This window comes from Venturia canescens, chromosome 9 (assembly GCF_019457755.1).
Source record: "Venturia canescens isolate UGA chromosome 9, ASM1945775v1, whole genome shotgun sequence".
In the NCBI taxonomy this organism is placed as follows: Eukaryota; Metazoa; Arthropoda; class Insecta; order Hymenoptera; family Ichneumonidae; genus Venturia; species Venturia canescens.
Window position 1 is genome coordinate 18,721,375 of NC_057429.1, and position 18,321 is coordinate 18,739,695.

Genomic DNA, 18,321 nt, shown 5'->3' on the forward strand with positions numbered 1-18,321 from the left:
CGAATCCCTTGTGCGAACAAGTGTTGCAGTTACTTTTATTATTTCAAATGACGAATGATTTCTGCGGTAATTTTCACGGCGGTGTATGAAATCACGTGAGATTCATGCGGATTGAATTGGTCTGCAGTGGAATTCGAGCGTGCTCTTTGGAGATTTTAGCGCCTCTGGAGGGATGCGAAACTCGTGGAAAAACAACTCGGAGCTTTCTAATTCAATGAGGAAAAAAAGGGTGTTTCGTGAGCAAACTAAGCAGAAAGAGGCTCGATAAACATCGAGTGATCGATCGATTAATCCGCTATCTTTTCCTCTTTCATTTATTCGCTGATGCTAAGATAACAAATGCATTCTGACCCCACCCATGCATTCCCTCTTCTCACAGGCCTGTCCCATCCTCGAGGCAACCTTATGACAGATTAGATTAAAAACAGAAGAGAAAAATAGTTGCGAATCTCTCGATCCGTCAGTTCGAATGCACCGGTTGGTCACTCTGCTCGAACGAGTCGATCGGATCAGTTGAAAGATGTTTTTGTTATTGCCAATTATTTCAATGCAAATCTTTTTTCCAATAATAACTTCGGGTTGGGAGGACATTGAACAACCTTCTTGCAAGAAAATGCGCGACGGTTCTTATCCGCCTTATGTGTGCAAAGGAGAAACCTCGATTGGCAGGTAAGTGAGAACGAACTTGGGGCGTTTTCGAGAGAACTAAAAAGCTAATGGGTCGTGAAATTCGGATGAAAAAACTTCAGTTTTCTCGTTTGAGGTCAATCTCCGGCGAGGTATCGACGAATTAGTTAGGTTTGAAGTAGGAAAAGCAACTTTTCGTCACAGCCCATTGGCTGAAAGCTTTTCGGAGATTCGTCACTCTCGATAACAGTGCACGTGACTGTCTAATTTAAAATATAATCACTTTAAATTAATGTCAGAGTTATCAATTCGAAATTGTAAATAAATTTATCTCGTGGCGAATGAAATTACAAGCCATTAATTAATCGAGGATCCATCACTGACCGAACCCGAAATTTCATTCGTCCCTGGCGAAAATACTATGGTTTTTTTATGTCAAAATCTTTTTGATGTCATGTCTTTTTGACAGAAGGCAGGAATGGGCCGAGCCAAGAAGAAACAAAATGCTGAAATAAGCAAAATGTGAGTTTATACTCATTATCAATTTCGTTTAATCTCTAACGTAATCATATCTTGATTACTAGTGAGACAATCGTCTCGAATTTTTTCCCAGACCTTCATTATATTCTTCATTGTTATTGTGTACTTTTTCATAAGCTTCGTAAGAAGCGTTCATTCGTTGTGTGGAAAGATAAGCGATTTTTTACGCACAGTTCCTCTAACTCTGCGTGTATATTTCTTCATATTTAAGCACCTTTTGTCTCAATAACCAATAAGACGAATCCTTTAAAACTTGATTCGCGTGTCACTGGCTATTTAAACTCTGTGTAAATTTCAAGACTTTCTTAAGAAAATCGTTTCGTGTACGAACTGCCTTAATGAGAGTCGCTGGTGCATATAAAAAGGAAAATGGCTGAGAAATTTTCTCCCGAATTTCACGACTTATTAGTTGCTCGCGGAGACGTAAATTTGACTGATTTTGAGGTCACGCATTCTGCGGATTTGTAAGCCTGCGCGACGCTGTTTTTTGGCTTGAAATAAATTCAAGCGGAATTTCGGAATTATCATCAGCAATTTTGTGTCCAACAGATGTTTTTGCTGCAGCGACCAGCAGGCTGAATCACGTAGAATTTTCGGTTGGTCCTGGTTACTGTCCGAGTCTGATCCCAAAGACGACAAAATGACTTGCAGTGAGTTGTGCCCAGAAATGCTTTAACGTCCATTCGAAAAACCACGAGTCCATAAACCATTCGAGTTCAGGTTGCAGCAGGCAGAGAGAAGCACTCAAAAGAACCGGGGTGTCGATCCATTGCTCGGAAAATGGAAACTACGATAAGCTACAATGCGACAACGGCTTGTGTTGGTGCGTCGAACCGGTGACTGGTAAACCGACTGAACGAGTTTACCCGGAATCCATGATGCGTTATCTCCCTTGCTGTGAGTTTTCCGCACGATTATATTTTCGGTGCAACGTTTTTTGTAATTCTCAGTCCCTCGAGATGCTTACGACGACAACTCACTCGAAAAAAGTTCGTTCCTCAATCCACGGAGTTGGATTGACCGAGGAACATTTTTTTGGTAGGAATTGGTCGCTCGGAGAGGCGACGGGTGAGAATTTTTCTCGAGCGAGTTGTCACGGTACCGGTTGAAATTGCAGATTTGGAGAAGCCGAGTGCTCTGAGGCGGTACTACCTGAGACAGTGCGAAAGTGCAGCCCTCGCAAGAGAACTCGTGCTTCGAAAATTTCAGCTCCACGGTACGAAGAGCGCTCACATCGACATGCCGTTGTGCGATTACGACGGAAGTTACAAAGCATTCAGATACGACAAGGAGTGGTAAGATTTTTAAATAAATGACAATTCATTTTGATAGGGTGGCAGAATTTCATGAAATTTTTTATCCTCCGACAGGATCCATTGCACCGAAAAAAGTGGCAAACAAATAGGAACTTATGCACCGAAAATCGCGGAGAAAGCCGTAGTGACTTGCAGTAAGAACGCTTTTCGTCGGACCCGAAGATCCTTCGAGGGAGAAAATGAACATTTTTTATTGCAGATTGTGCACGTGACAGCGTTCTTTTTCAAGAAGAAAATATCGAGTTCACTCAGGCTTGTGCAGAGAATGGAAATTACGAGCCGAGTCAGTACAGCAACGGGATGAAATATTGCGTCGATAACGATGGTTTTTCGACGACGACGTTGGGCGATGACAACAGCGAACCCAGTTGCGCATTCACACCCACGCGGTCGATGTAATTCAACAGTTTTTTTCCCATTTAAATACGTTCGAGTTCATCGAATTCCGCACGCGAGATTTTTCATTTTTGGGGCCCGAATAGTTGGAACAAAAATGAGAAAATGCCCTGCTTAATCGTCTGGAAAGAATGTGAATAAATAATTAAAAAAAGAAAAAACGAATTTAATAGCAGTTCAGAGAATTCAATGTGAATACAAAATTTCACGTGACTTTTTTCGAGCTCTCCAGGCTGTGTGGAATTTCGATAAATTTATTGGACTCTTATGAATTTACGTGAACTTTGAAAGTTCACTGATAAATTATTGGCAGGATTTAGACTAGAAGTAAAGGAACGCGAGTAACGAATCCCACTTCTGAAAATTCCTATCAAATATATTTCCATACGTTCGTCGAGTTTTTTAAATCCACGACGACGATGTTCACGTGCTCGTGGCTTTTCCCAAGTGATTAGAAGTGAAGAAACCATTAGAAGTCAGCGAGTGCCTCCGGCTGTGGGACCGTCACGAGCGTACGCGGTTGCCAAATGATTTTTTTTTCTTTCGAAATTCTCATGGAGCGCCAAATGCAAATGAATTTCGACGAGTCTTCGACGAGTTATCGAATTATAATGGGCGAATGTTGGACTCCCGAGTCTGTAAATCTCACGTGACTGAAATCGGCGTCCAGTTCAACGTGATTTTTTATCGATCGATAAATACAACTCGAGATTTTGAAAAAAGCTGCTCACACATTCCCTCCTTTAAGAACGCTCCTCGAAATTGAGTTTGAAGTTCATTCCAGCATTTGGGCAAGTGGATGTGCGATAAAACTGAAATCTGTGCGCGTGTGTGGGCCAGACGTCAAAGGGACAGTCTCGAGCGGGAGTGTATCGACAATTCCAGAAGTCATTGGGGTCTGGAAGGGCCCTGGCGCGGAGTAGAGAAAAGCAGTAAAATAACGTGTTGTTGGCGAAGTCTCTCGCACGCACGATCTTTCGCTCAGGAGGGCTGCCGATCGAGCGTGCTGTTTGTTACATTATTACATTGCTGCTGGGCATTGGCCACGGTGATGTGTAAAGCGAAACTCGAAGAGGTATGGACGGGGAGTTTCTTAAAGCCACAAGCAATATGAAGGAGGCGAGGAGGTGGAGGAGAGGCGCGTAAAGTCGACGCGTAAAACACATGTAACGACAAGCCGCATTTCATATGCACGAAGTGGTACGTCGCGGCGGCGCGATGTCCCCGCGGGCGTCGTTCATTTTTTCTCCGGCGAGCTCCCTTCTTTCATCGTTTTTCAAATATCTTCTCCTTTACTTTTATCTTCAAATGTACACTTTTTTTCTTCGTTTCCCCTCCTTCGCTGCCGCCTTCCTCGAGCACGTTTTTATTTTTATTAATGCGCCTGTGTGCGTTAAGGAGTTTCTCTCTCTCTCTGGCTCGCCGGCTTTTCCATCACCATATGAGGCCCCGACGCAGCTAAAGAAGGAGAGAGAGAGAGCTCCACCGCGAGGGGACTCTCTCGACAGCAACGTCACGTAGCAGACTTCCTACGAAGAGTTTGCTCGCTTGAATACTCAAAGTCTCCTGGGACTGAACGACGACTCGCATGAATTAGCGTCTATGTGTAATATACCAAAAGGGCTATTTGTTTTTATGCTTTGTACTGTGTCCGGGGACGAATTGGAGAGAAACTGGACGGTGAGCGTTGCCACAGCTCGCACCAAACTCGAGGATTATTACTATTTTTAGAACTGGCACTCAAATATTTTGAAATATTTCACAAGGGGATCGCTTTTACAGGATTTTGGGTGAGAAATATTTTCCTGGCAGTTACGAAGGAGTCTTGAAAATTTTGTGCATTGGGGTCTAGTTTTCGTGCGAAATTATCGAGGAATTGAGCCTCTTTTTTTACAAATTCTAACGTCGTTTCCCTGGCCCTGATTTATAAAATAAAGATTCTCTCACGCTGCTCAAATAGAACAAAACTCTTTCGTGTTTGACCAGTTACGCTAACGTTCGCGGAATATGAAACGAGCCTCGACGCTGAGTTTCGACGAAATGTGAAAAAATTCTTCGTCGCGTGGATCGTGGGGAAAGAAAAAAATTGTGTCAGCGATGGCCCGTTGTCCTGTGCTCCGATTACCATTTCCGGATTATCGTAATTCGTTGGACCGTTACAATTGCCATTCCGTCATTTTTTCGTTCCAATGATCCTCGATCTTTTCGGTGGAACATTATTCTGTGGCTGTGCCCAAAACCTTGATGAAGTTTGCACTTCACTTTTCCCTTCCCTTTTTGAAGCGATTGATCACAATTTTGAAATCAACTATCTCGACCATCGGACACGCTCGATTTTCAGAAGAGCTTTGAAGCTTCTACACCGAATCGCGATTTGTCCTCGGAGCTGTCGCAGGCACAAAATTAAAGCAGTTAAAAAACTGATTTTTCTTCCTTATTGCATTTCTCAAACTTTCGTCCGTCGAATTCATTCTTTTTCCTGCATTTACGAAGAACATTCTGCTCGCCTCTCTTCATTGGATCTTTTTACGTACAACAATGTATTGAAGCCGTCAATGCATCTCTGAACGAGACTTTTCATATGAATATACAAGCAATTGAAGTATTAAGAGCAAGCAAGTCTGAATTGTGAGTCGGACTGTACGGTAAATTCGTATCAATTGCTCGTACAGCTGCTTCAATTTATTGTGGGATTAGAAACAATGAGTGGGGTCAAATGATCTCCCTGCCTCCTTGTCACAATGTGTACGAACCCCTTCATTCTCGTCGCGTGTGACGTCATCACAAACACGCACATAAGAAAGAACAAAATTATTAACAGCAGGTTTCTCTCTCCCTGCGCATTGCTGCGGGAGCGATGGATTTGAACTTTGTTCGTGAGTTTTTTTTTTCTCAAAAGTCATTTGGAAAGTATGAAAGATAAGCTTGAAAGCATTGGAAGGATTTTAGTGATTCGAAAGTTTGGTGAATTCGGAAGAGCTGCAAAAACCATTTTTCAATTTGGCCTCCAAAAAACTATTTTTGAGGGCTTTGATAAACAAATTTCTGCACAATATTCTTTATACCGAATTTAAAAAAGAATTTACGCTCACTCTCTTCATTATTTTTTTTTGTGTACCGCTAAAATCGACTGTAGCGATGTTTTCTCGTACGAGATCGCTCCGAAACGCACTTTCACTTTCACAGGCTAATTTTTTCCCTGTCAAACGGTCTTTTACGCATTTTCTCTCTCTCTCTTTCTCAAACAGCAGTTATTCCGAGACACAAAACTTTAGTCTGCACTCGAGTGTTGGTTTCGAATTTCATTTTTTTCTGTCATTCCCAGGGCTAAGGGGAACTTGTCAGGGTTCGATCATTTTATGGGGAACTAATTGAACAGAATTCATTCGAGTCGCTAAAATTTCGTCATTCGTTCGTAGATGAACAAAATGAAATTGGAGCTCAAAAGATTGCCATTACGAGATTCCTTAAAAATCCATTATTTCCATCGAACGCTTTGAAGCTGTTGAAACGATCATAATTTTTAAAATTCGTTAGGGTACGCGCAGAAAAACTTTCTCAAATCCTGTCGAGGCTATATTCTCGTGAGCGAAAAATTCTTCATGCTTACACGATCGTATTGTCAGCAGAGAACTCTTCGACTAAAAATATAAAAGTCTCGAATTCAATATTAGGCGTGGGTTCTATCGAAAGCATTACGAAATGTAAGAAGAAAGTGTTTGAGGACGATTTTCACTTTCGAAGAGCACACTTTCGATTCCTAGTTCCGTAAGGCGTCTAAACATTGCGTGAAGCCTTCGCGAGGGGGGACTGCGTGTGGTCATGGAGAACAAAAGAAAGCGGCGTCGAAGAGGATCTGAAAAACGAGCACAAGTTCATCGAGTTTAAAAAATTCTATTTTTTCATCATAAAAGAAGCTTGTTGATGAGGTTTGTGAGAAAAATTGACGTGTCTGAAGCTCCTGAACGAGTTGTGCTTTTATCGAGTCAAGACGCTGAGGAAAAAGAAATAAAAAAAGAAAAATGATGGGACGACCGAGGTGAAAGAGGGGTCGATGACGAGTCACGATTTCAATCGTTTTTCCATCAACATCGAAGAAGCCTCGTGTGTATCTTTTGACGAGCTCTCATCACTTGTCTTCATCCACAGATCATTGAACGTTGACTGAGAAATCTGAAGATTCGTTTTCCAGTTCACGAGTTTCCACTGACATCTCAATGAGTTTCTGCTATTGTTATCATTTTCCCAAAATCCCACGATGACAGAGTCGAGATTTCTGGTATAATCTTCGAGCTTTTCCAGGGCTTGGCTCAGCTCGCTGGTTCGAAGCAAATCGAAGTTTCTTCACTCCACATTTTAGTAATTCAAGTTAATTAGTTTTGGTGGTTCGAGTCGCTCGCGTTTCCAAGCTCTTCAAGCCCATTTTTGTCAGTCATCGGACGTTTGAACTGAAAAGGAGGAGGCGGCGGGGGGGGAGCGAAGATTCGAGCAAAAAACGTCATGCTAATTGACCATTTTACTGCTTTTCGAGTTCGAAATAAAAAATTTTATTACATATGATAAGATGACAATAATCTGAGTTTGCTTAGGCGCAGATTGTTTCCTAAATTTTGGCAAACGAAAACAGCGATAGTAAGTCCAACGAGGCGAAGCTTATCGCCGCGATTATTCCAAGATAGTCTCATAGAGATTCTGCGTAATGAGTTTCTGACGAAACGATGATTCGTTTTTCGTTAATACTCGAACGAGTGTCTTCGTGAAATTTCGACAAATTTAACGATACGAAGAAAATACATTTTGTGCAGCATGAAAGAGCCACACATAATGAAACGAGCAAGATATATTGCCAGCAAAAAATACGATCGAAGCTAAAACGAAGCTTCTCCGGTCTATAATTTACTCTCTTTATTAAGCATATTTTAATACCGAACGAGGAGAACGATGATAGGAACGTCAAATGCTAATTTACAATCTTGCAAAGTTAATGAATAATCTCGTTGTTAGCTTTACGACTCGGGGTTCGCGAGCTTCCGCATATCGACGCTGACTCGCCGTACACCCATAATATTTCGTTAATCAATGTCAATTATTCAGTTATTTTCTCCAAAGTGTAAGACGAACCAGAAGCTTCAAGGAATTCGGTGATTTTCAACTCAATAAATTTCGTTGAAAACGAGCTCAGGCAAATCGAACCAAAATTTAACGACCCAGTTTCGGTGCAGTGTTTGAAAAGCATTCCGTCCGATTCGATAAATTACGAGTGACGTTCACTCACGCGTTGATTGCGAGAAGCTTTTACAAAATGAGCAGAATGAAAAAAGAGAAGAAAAATGGTGAACTCGAGTGTTGAAATCTGGTGAAATACTGTTGAAATCCAAATCACACAAGGTTCTTCACCTCGAGACCTTCGGATAATGTTAATTGAGTTTTGATGATTTTGGTGAAAACTGGGAAAAGCTTCAGAAGCCATGAAATTGGGAATGAGTCGAGGGAGCTTTACTGAAATTAAAAAAAATTTGTTTCTCAACTCGGAAGCTCAGGATCTCTGAAATTTGTCATCGATCGCTTTTCCCTTCAACAAAGCTCTCATCTCGTGAGCGGCGAGTGTGTTTTGCTATTCTCTGAAAATAGTTTGTACTTGGGATAACCGTCGCAGACTCGAGGCGCGTGAGAATTAGTTTATTTATCAAAGATCGCGTAGCTCCCGCGCTTTTGTTTACGTTCTTAAGCGCGGAAACTTGCCATTTATCAGAGGCACGTTGCACGCGTTATTTATAAACTAACATATTTAGTTTGTGCGGTTTATTGTACACGTGAAAATAGCCAACTGTCGGTTGTTGGCGGATGTGCTGTGATTACGTCGGTGTTATTCCAATTAATTTAGCGATAACCCCGCGTAAGATACGGATAACCCGAAGACTGGGGCCCCTGTGTTATTTGCACGTAACCTATGCACTCACTCGTGACGTATACGATCGCCCATACTATTTGTAGGATCCATTAATCCCGTAAAAAAGTAAAGAAAACTGCGATTGTGCTCGAGAGAGGAGTAGAATCGCGGCAATGTCGTCAGCCAGCATTGTGAGCACGTTGCGACGTTCAATCGTCGTTGATCCAGCACGAGTGACTCCGTTCGATGAAACTCGAGGGATTCGACGTCGAACGAATACTAATTAAATTGTTCCTCAATTCGCCGCAAAACGCTTCTTTTCGAGCGCATTTGTCTCGCCAAGTAAATTTGTGCGATGCTCTCTGCACAGAGACCTTGCAACGCCGCGATCTTTACTGCGGGAAGCTCCTTAATCTCCGTACCCGAGAAACCGATCAGCAGTTTGTGGTGATAGCGAAAGGAGTTGAAATTTGATGCAAAACTGGAGCTGCGGAGGTCGGCTCAAGAGAAAATCGTCGGGGAACGAACAGTGGAGATTTGGAGGGAGTTTCGGTACGAAAAAGCAGACAAATGTGGGAGCCGCGACTGTACACTCGGATGGGAGCTTATTTTATTTGGTTGTGATGCACCCCTGGTGGGGTCGGAGAGGACGAAGGAGAGGTCGAAGAGGGGAGTGCAGAAAGGAGTGCGGGAGATGAGGACTCGGTGTAATCGACTGTATGTGTCCCGTAGAGAGCGAGAGTGAGGAAGGAGAATAAAAGAGATAAGCCTCGTGACAGGGCAGAGGGGCAGAGCCGAGGAAGATGAGGGAGAGAGAAAGAGGCAGAAAGAGAGAAAGAAGGCTCGAGGGATGTGGCTCGGGAGCGAGATAGCGGTAAGATTCGGAGAGGAGAGAAGCGAAGACGAGAGTGAGCTGCAGGAGGGATCGGAGGCCAGGAAAGCGAAGGAGGGAGAGGAAAAAAACTGAAAAGTCCAAAGAGCCTGGTGAATCAAATGAGGGAGAGAGAGGAAAGAAAAACACATTATGCCTCCTCTTTCTCCACCTCTTCTTCTTCAATTTTCAGGATCCATCTCCCCCTTCGCCTGTCTCTCTTTCTCCCCCTCCCGCGTCTCCCCCCCTTTCGTTTCTCTCTTCCCTTCATTTTTCATCTCACTCGTTATATCTCGCTTGCTCTCCGCTCGCAGAGATACGTGGTAATTCCAAGAAGGGTACAGTCCCCGGTAAAATTTCGAAGCAACCCGCGGGAGCAGGGAAAACGCGAAACGACGAGGATCGAGGGACCCGCGGCAGATCGACGCTCAAAAATTTTTCTCTCTTACGAGACTCATTTCCTCGCGAATTGCCTGTGCTAAATGATAACCGGATACGCGCCAAAAGAAAATCGACCTGGGGAGAAACACGCCGCGAGAGGCGCCGACGCGACTGTCTTTTGCGCTTCCATCGGACAAATTCGCTCCCGCTTATTACGAATGACTTGCAATAACGCTTTCTTCTGCCTTCGAGCTGCGAACCCTGAAAAACTCCAAAAAAACTGACGAACGCGCCAGCGACAGTTACGAAACAACAGACTTTTTCGGAGACGTACATAAATGAACGAGCCGGACCATCGTTTCTTCAATGAAATCGACCTCCCCACACAATCTCAGTTATAGCCAACGTTTTTTTTATTTCTGTTTGTTTACGATGCTGCAGAAGAAAAAGCTACGAGACCAGCCGTTCATTTAATCGTCGTTACAAGTGAGAAAAACCCATTTCCACGTGCAGGTCCGAACGAAACTGAAAAAACCTCGTGGCCCCAATATTTATCGTTGGATTTTCGTATCCGAGCTTGGCTCGACGACTGTGGAAATTTCATCAGAGATGCACGTTTTTATCTTCCGGTCAAAACCCCACTGTGACGAGCCTCGGAACTCCATAATTTTTCAATCAACGCCCAATGGCGCTTCTCCACTGGTAAAATCTCCAGTGGAAAACAAACCGCGACTGGGCGACCAAAAGCTTAATATTTCCGTGCGCATGCGTTTGTTCTCTTTCTTTGTTCGTCCTCGGAAGTGTACGCAAGAAGCACGTGGCGACACAGAAACACGTGTGCGTCGTCTACAGTATTCGCGGTTGCGCAGTGTACGCGAGGATTTTACGAGCCCCAAAAACGTATCGACGTTTTTCAACGACCGCGTACAAACTCCTTCGATAATCGTGTCCAAACCCGAGCTGGATCACGAAATTCTGGAGCGAAAAGTTCCCTTGAACTTTTTCCCCTGAGGCATCGTTGATGAAATATTCGCCAATTTCGCTGAACCAATGAGACGCCCTCGTCGCCTCGGGCCACGCACCCCATAGGCAGGCTCGTTATCGCCGCTTGCTCGCCACTCCCCCGCTTCTTATCGCCGCACCGGATTGGCTGTGACGAACTAACGGATAACTCGTGAGCCGCTCATCGGAGAGGAAAATAGAAAAAAGGTTTTGCTTTAAATTTTCGTATTCTTTGTACCCTGAACGCGGAGAGCGAATTGGCTAATTGTATACTCGTCAAATGAAAGCTCGCGCACGCCTCGAAGCTTCCTTCAATCTGCTCCAGCTCGCGTTTCATTTTCTTGCTATAAGCGCCTTCGAGGAGAAAATATAAATACGCGGAGGTGTATATACACGCGCGCGGAGGGAAAGACCGTAACGTAAGCACCCCACCGACGGTTTGTGTGCGATACAGAAGTTGGGAGATCCTTTGTTCCCTCGAGTGTGTGGTCTCGGTTCACCTTGGACTTTGGCAGTTACGTGTCCCTCCCCCGGACGTGGATTTGCGTCAACTTTTCCGCGTTGAACTTAAAACCCTTTCGCACGCATGACGCGCCTGTGCGGCCTATTTTATGGCCCTGCACATGTTCGCGAAACGACGGGACGGAAAGTCCCGGAATTAATGGAACCGTAAAAATAGCACTGGCGAGATCCGCGCGCGCGCGCCGCAACGAAATCATAAAAATTCGAGCTCAAAACGCGTTTTGCTTTCTAAGACAGATCGGATTGGAAAGTGTAACAGCTAAAATCACTCGGCCCCGAATCGTGTCCGGATACGACACGATTTTCGGGCCCAGCGTTTTTAGGACTTTCGTCACTTGACGCTTCTACGGAACACCATCTTCGCTACGTCACTGACTTTTTCCCTTCGTTCAATTCGCTCGATGAACAATCACAGCGACGCTACTGACGGACAATTTCATCGATCAACCTCCGTTCGAAGGTCGCGTATTTCGAAGGCAATAGATTATGAAAAAATTCCAAGGTTCGAAATTTTTGAAAATTGTTCAAAAATCACAAAAATCTAAAAAATGACCTCCCACAACTGGTTCGAAACATGTTTCATGCGATTCTGAGTCGAATGAGACAAAGTTGTAATGACCGAAAAAAAAAAATTTTCGAAGGCAATAGACTATGAAAAAATTCCAAGATTCGAAAATTTTCGAAAATTTTAAAAATCTAAAAAATGACCACCCACAATTGGTTCGAAACATGTTTCATGCGATTCTGAGTCGAATGAGACAAAGTTGTAATGACCGAAAAAAAAAAATTTTCGAAGGCAATAGACTATGAAAAAATTCGGAGATTCGAAAATTTCGAAATTTTTCGAAAATCGAAAAAATTATTTCCCACGATGGGTTCGAAACATGTTTCACGTGATTCTGAGTCGAATGAGACAAAGTTGTAATAACAGAAAAAAAAAAATTTTCGAAGGCAATAGACTATGAAAAAATTCTAAGATTCGAAAATATTAGAAAACAAAAAAATGACTCCACGATGGGTTCGAAACATGCTTCACGCGATTCTGAGTCGAATGAGACAAACAGAGACCGAAAAAAAAAATTTTTCGAAGGCAATAGACTATGAAAAAATTCCAAGGTTCGAAAATTTTCGAAAATTTTAAAAATCAAAAAAATGACTTCCCACGATGGGTTCGAAACATGTTTCACGCGATTCTGAGTCGAATGAGACAAAGTTGTAATGACCGAAAAAAAAAATTTTTCGAAGGCAATAGACTATGAAAAAATTTCAAGATTCGAAAATTTTCGAAAATTTTAAAAATCTAAAAAATGACCACCCACAATTAGCTCGAAACATGTTTCATGCGATTCTGAGTCGAATGAGACAAAGTTATAATGACCGAAAAAAAAAAATTCGAAGGCAATAGACTATGAAAAAATTCGGAGATTCGAAAATTTCGAAATTTTTCGAAAATCGAAAAAATTATTTCCCACGATGGGTTCAAAACATATTTCACGTGATTCTGAGTCGAATGAGACAAAGTTGTAATGACCGAAAAAAAAAATTTTCGAAGGCAATAGACTATGAAAAAATTCTAAGATTCGAAAATTTCAAAAAACAAAAAAATGACTCCACGATGGGTTCGAAACATGCTTCACGCGATTCTGAGTCGAATGAGACAAACAGAGACCGAAAAAAAAAAATTTCGAAGGCAATAGACTATGAAAAAATTCCAAGTTTCAAAAATTTTCGAAAATTTTAAAAATCAAAAAAATGACTTCCCACGATGGGTTCGAAACATGCTTCACGCGATTCTGAGTCGAATGAGACAAAAGTGTAATGACCACGTTTTCCACGTTTGAATCGGCCAAATTTTTCTTTCTTAATGTTTAATCGGAATTCTGAGCTAATATTCACCCAAAGCATAAAATTCTACATCGATATACCTGAAAACAATTTTTTTTTCAAAGGCTATAACACAAAAAATAATCGCGTTGAAAATTTGGTAAAAAACGGAACGCTCGAGCGTTAATGGGTTAAAAAACACCCACGGAACACAATGTTCCCAAGCGAGTTTTCCGATCAATCGTGGCAAGTCCCTCTGTTACTGCCTCGAGAAGCAAATCGTGAATGAAAAAAAATAAGAACGATCATTTGTCTCAAAATTCGGTTTCGGGACGGCTTTGTCGACAATTTTACCCTTATCACGGGAGTATTCCGGAACGAATATTTCGACCAAACTTGGCACGTCTTCTTTTTTTGACCTCACGAAGTGATTAGTGAAATAAAAAAGAGGTGAATCGAAATTTTTTTTTTTTTTTCAATTTCGTTGAAGTCCAACGTTGGAAACTTCAGCGATATCGTTTTCGGTCCTGATATTAAATTGGAATTCAGAATTTCTAGAGAGCTGAGAATTAACGACGATTTTTCCTCTAGCTTTGTACAACGGAGCACACGTGTCTATGAGATTTCAAGGTTACCTGGACGACAAACCTTCGAATCGGGACTCAAAAAGGCTCGTTCCAGTTTTCCTGAGACGGTTGGACGTCGGAATAGAGGAGCATTTTTTATGTGCGTGTAATAAACTTTTCGGCGGCCTTTCTCGTGGAAAGGGGCAGCCGGTTTTTACCCTGATTTTGTTTTTTCGTTGAGAATCGACTCGGCGGTTGGAGCTGTCAAATGTTTTCAAATCTATTTAAAAGCCCATTGAATTACGTTCGAGTGCCTGTGCTCATCCGAACCCTCGATAATAATTGTGGATAGGAAACAATTTCGAAATAATAGAAAAAGTGTTTATTGGATCGTGTCTTCGAATCTGTGGTCTCTTGGGCGCGCTTGGGCGTGCAGTACAAGTATCGTTCTCGTTAAGGATCGATCGTAATAATGGGCGAGAGCGAGAGGAGCAGAGATGAACGAGATTAAACGCAGCTCCGGAAAAGAAGAGAAAGAGCAAGGAAGGAAAGGAGAGGAATGTTACAGGGAGAGAGAGTCGTTTCCACGACGGTGCGTGACAGTGAATCGAGCCGAGTTTCTCCCGGAAGCTCTTGATCTTTCTCCGTCTCTTTCTCTCTTTCTGTATATATTTTTTGAATTCTCGTGATGCGAACCACTAGTTGCCTGACTGCCGCCAAACTTGGCGAACAAATCTCGTTCTTATAACTTCCTTGCTTGCCTCCGCAATCGCCCTGAGGCTGGGAGCCAGAAAAAATCGACGAGAAGAGACACGAACAGTAGGAGCGTATGCGTACAAACGCATTTTTTATGTTACACATTTGCTTAATTTAGGAGAAAGTGTGTGTTGGTCATGGTTTTTTTCTTGAAACAATAAAAAAAAAGCAAAGAGGAATAAACGCTTTCTTCGCGTGAAAAAAATTAAAACAAACGTCAGATTGCGTGTCGACGATTTTTATCAGATTTTTAATTTACCTGCTGATAGTCCACACATCAATTTCAATCGTTCTGTCATATCCGCACTTCTCTCTCTCTCTCTCGTAGAATAAGTGAATGCAACGGATTATGGTAATTCTGACACGATATTCAAGAGCCTTTGAGTTATTGCTTTTTTCAACTACGATGACTGGCGTGACGTCATGGCAAGAAACCACGATGCCTAGGAAGCATTAAAAAGTGAAAAAATACTTGGAATCTTGCCACCTGCACGATTGATGTGTTGTTGCTCGAGTGTTTTTGTTTTTCTTTCCTCCGACTGTTCTGAATCCCTGATCGGACAATTTCGAGACTTTTTTTCTCGGTCGTGTACCAATGAAGCTGGACAGCTTCGATGCAGCCCTGGAAATCTTCCTGTGCAGAATAACGAAGGAGCTGAATCGACGGTGAATTTATTGAAATTCGTGTCAACGAAAACAGGAAAAGATTCATGGAACGAGGCGAATTACGAAGCTAAGAATATCGTACGATATCTTCGGAGATTTTGTGCGTCTTGGAACACGAACCAAGTGTCGCAACCAGATAAGACTTCGTCTCTTCCACGATGCCCTAATCGTCGAGCATCAACTGCTACAATGATAATCTTATCAAAGAAAAATAATGTTTAAAATTGCGTGTCACGTACACTGATACGATAAAATTTGAGCCTCTCGGAAAGCGTCGCATTGATCGTTACGCTCGATACGACTATTGACACTGCGATCATCATCATTTTTATTCGATTTCACTTTTATTTTTAAACAAATTCTGTCTCAATGACGTTAAACACGAGAGTGTTATTTATAGATTTAATGCTCAGTAAATTGATCCGCTACAACGGATTTTGCATCGTCGTGCTTTCTCGGTAATTAAATGTGAGCACTGCCTTAACGGAAGGTCAATAATGGACTCGAAGGAGTCGATTATCGGACTCCAATTCGACGAGGTCTATTTTTGGACTATTTGTTTTTGCCGAGTTATCTCCGAAACGGTCTCGGCCTATCGAACAACAGCTCGTTCAGGTCGTCGACTATTTTTCGGTTTATTTGACATCGAGAAATGAAGTTGCGAAAGGAACTTAGCAGCCATGAGTTCGTTCCGAGAGGCTTGGAAACTCAACAATATTTGTGAAAAATTGAGAGCGATTCCGAGAACTGAATTCGTGTTAATGCCTGAAATGATCGAATTTCTGATTATTACTCGAACCACGAAGATCTGGGAATTTTCGCACTTCCGGTATCATTTGCAGGGCAGGATCGCTCGAGTGAACGTTAGAAAAATGAGGGTCGAGATCCATCGTATAGACAAAGATCCAGATTTCGAGGCCTCGGAGGTTCCATGTTTCTTAATGATAGGACATTTTAAGGCAGGAGATTTCACTGGACATTATTACTTTTGCGCTGAGTCTGAGTTCGGGTATCTACCCGAACTCAGGGTACCCGGGGGGTACGAAATGCATTATCCGTACGGTTGCTCCACGGTTTTTGACCTGGTAAAGCAAACTCGACGGGGCCTCCTATCTCTGGAGGTTTTTTCTGATCTCTCGTAACGGGCGAAGGATTTTCTGACGTTTAAAAAGTTGGAAAATGGACGGGGTCTCCAACCGGGTCTGATATTCAGGAAATTTAGTGACCCCGCTAAGTAGCCGAGGGTCTTTCTCTCTCCGAACACTTCGGAGCTTCGAAATTCTTATCTCCCTGCGTCTCTAGACTTTGGTCCTCTGCCCCAGGCCCTTCGCTTCGGTCTTCTTCCCCTTTCTCCGGGCCATTGGAGCAACGAGTTTTACCGGAAAAACTACTCGGTCTCGTATATCGCTTGAAAATCCCTCGGCCCAAAACACACTCTCGTGCAGCGAGAGACGAAAAATAATCTCCGAAGATACGAGGCTGAAAAACGGGAGCTGAATCTCCGCGTGCTTTCTACGCTGTGGAAACTCACCAAAACACACTCTTTGAAGGTTACGCTTAAGATGATGGATCAGTCGGTAATAACAACCGTGAGTGCGAGAGAGATAGCTGCAAATTTTGAAAAGGAAATTTTTCCGCATAGTTCGTCTGATCGAAAAAATAAAAATGTCATCGGATTTTTGCGATCGTGCTGCGTACGATGACATTTTTATTATTTTAATCGGACGAACGATGTCAAAGAGTTTCGATTTCAAAAATTCGAGGTGTGATTACCGACTGATCCATCATCTTAAGGCAGATTCGCTGTCCGAGATTACGCGATGATATTTTTTGTAGGCAAAAATGAATACGTATTGGATAGTTTAGCAGCAAATTAATTATTGAATATTGACTTTTCTCTGACACTTGTCAATCCGAAACGAAAAATCGATCGTTGTATTTCGTGGATATTCAAAAATACATACGTATTTTAGTTCTTGAACCTTACCGTTGAAAATCGACCGAAATATTCAAAAATATCTGATAAGAAATCATCGAGATTACAAGGCTAATGGATTGGGAGCGTTTGCCAACGTTGCATTCAATATGTGTTCACTCACGTGACGTCAGTTCAACCTTTTGGTCGTATATTTTGTCCTTCGTTTGCTTCGCCACGTTTTTTTTTATCAATTTTTACAAAACGACGATTTTTATCCCAGTTAACTTTTAGATCGTTCATTTTTTCATTTTGCTCCACTGCCATGCTACTTTGGGCAGTAAACTCGCTTCATAACCTATAAAATTTGTAGACAAAACTGACAGCGTGACATCGACAGCAGCGGCAGCTGTTGCACGACGCTGTTCAAAGTGAACTCTTCAAACGTTTTTTTAATAATAAAACCGTACAAAAATGTCGGTTCTCTGCCAATAATATTTCTGAAATAATAAAACGATTATTTGAAAGTTTCGTCTTGAAATTTTCGAAAAATCTAGTTCATGCAAAAATCACGTAGATCTGCCTTAACGATAGCAGATCGAACGTCGCCGCGTGCTGTCAGTTTATCGAAAATCACAATCTTACTATCCCCACTTGTGCCTAGTCGGCGTTGCGTAATTGAATAAAAATAAAAGGCGATCTTGAGCGACGGAAAAGATGGCGAAACAGCAGCAGGACCTTTGAAAACAATGAATCGTCGATCCCATGGCTTCTGGCCACTGGAAACAGCGCTGCGAATTATCATTAGAGCTAATTTCGTTGGCCATTCGCATTTGGGCAAACGAGCAGTATTTCTGCGCACTTGTAGCAAACTTGTTGTACCTGCGGGCTTTACATTCATAGATTTATCGGTCCGAGTACCCTCATATTACGAGGAGATAGAACCGCGAGTATCTTTCGAGCGTAGTCGTGTGGCGTATCGGCGCGTGACGAAATGAGCGAGTCTTCGCGAAGGCCAGAACAGCGTATCGCGTCCAATCGGTGGATAC

General features: G+C 42.5%; 1 protein-coding gene and 1 long non-coding RNA gene across 3 annotated transcripts in view; one reads left to right on the forward strand and one right to left on the reverse strand.

Annotated features, from left to right (window-relative positions):
- The window catches only part of LOC122415763 (uncharacterized), a 117,569-nt gene that overhangs the window by 52,613 nt on the left and 46,635 nt on the right, over nucleotides 1-18,321 (reverse strand). The window lies entirely within an intron of this gene.
- Nucleotides 441-3,055, forward strand: LOC122415754 (uncharacterized). The gene is made up of 6 exons (XM_043428195.1): nucleotides 441-669; nucleotides 1,717-1,817; nucleotides 1,888-2,064; nucleotides 2,285-2,462; nucleotides 2,538-2,617; nucleotides 2,683-3,055. The coding sequence occupies exons 1-6, from the start codon at nucleotides 521-523 to the stop codon at nucleotides 2,880-2,882; spliced, it is 885 nt and encodes a 294-aa protein (XP_043284130.1). The 5' UTR covers nucleotides 441-520; the 3' UTR covers nucleotides 2,883-3,055.

Bases quoted from the DNA above. Each gene is read 5' to 3' on its own strand.
- LOC122415754 (XM_043428195.1), top strand. From the start codon at position 521: ATGTTTTTGTTATTGCCAATTATTTCAATGCAAATCTTTTTTCCAATA. The intron at 1,818-1,887 runs GTGAGTTGTGCC...ATTCGAGTTCAG, and splicing joins AGACGACAAAATGACTTGCA to GTTGCAGCAGGCAGAGAGAA. The intron at 2,618-2,682 runs GTAAGAACGCTT...TTTTTATTGCAG, and splicing joins GAAAGCCGTAGTGACTTGCA to ATTGTGCACGTGACAGCGTT.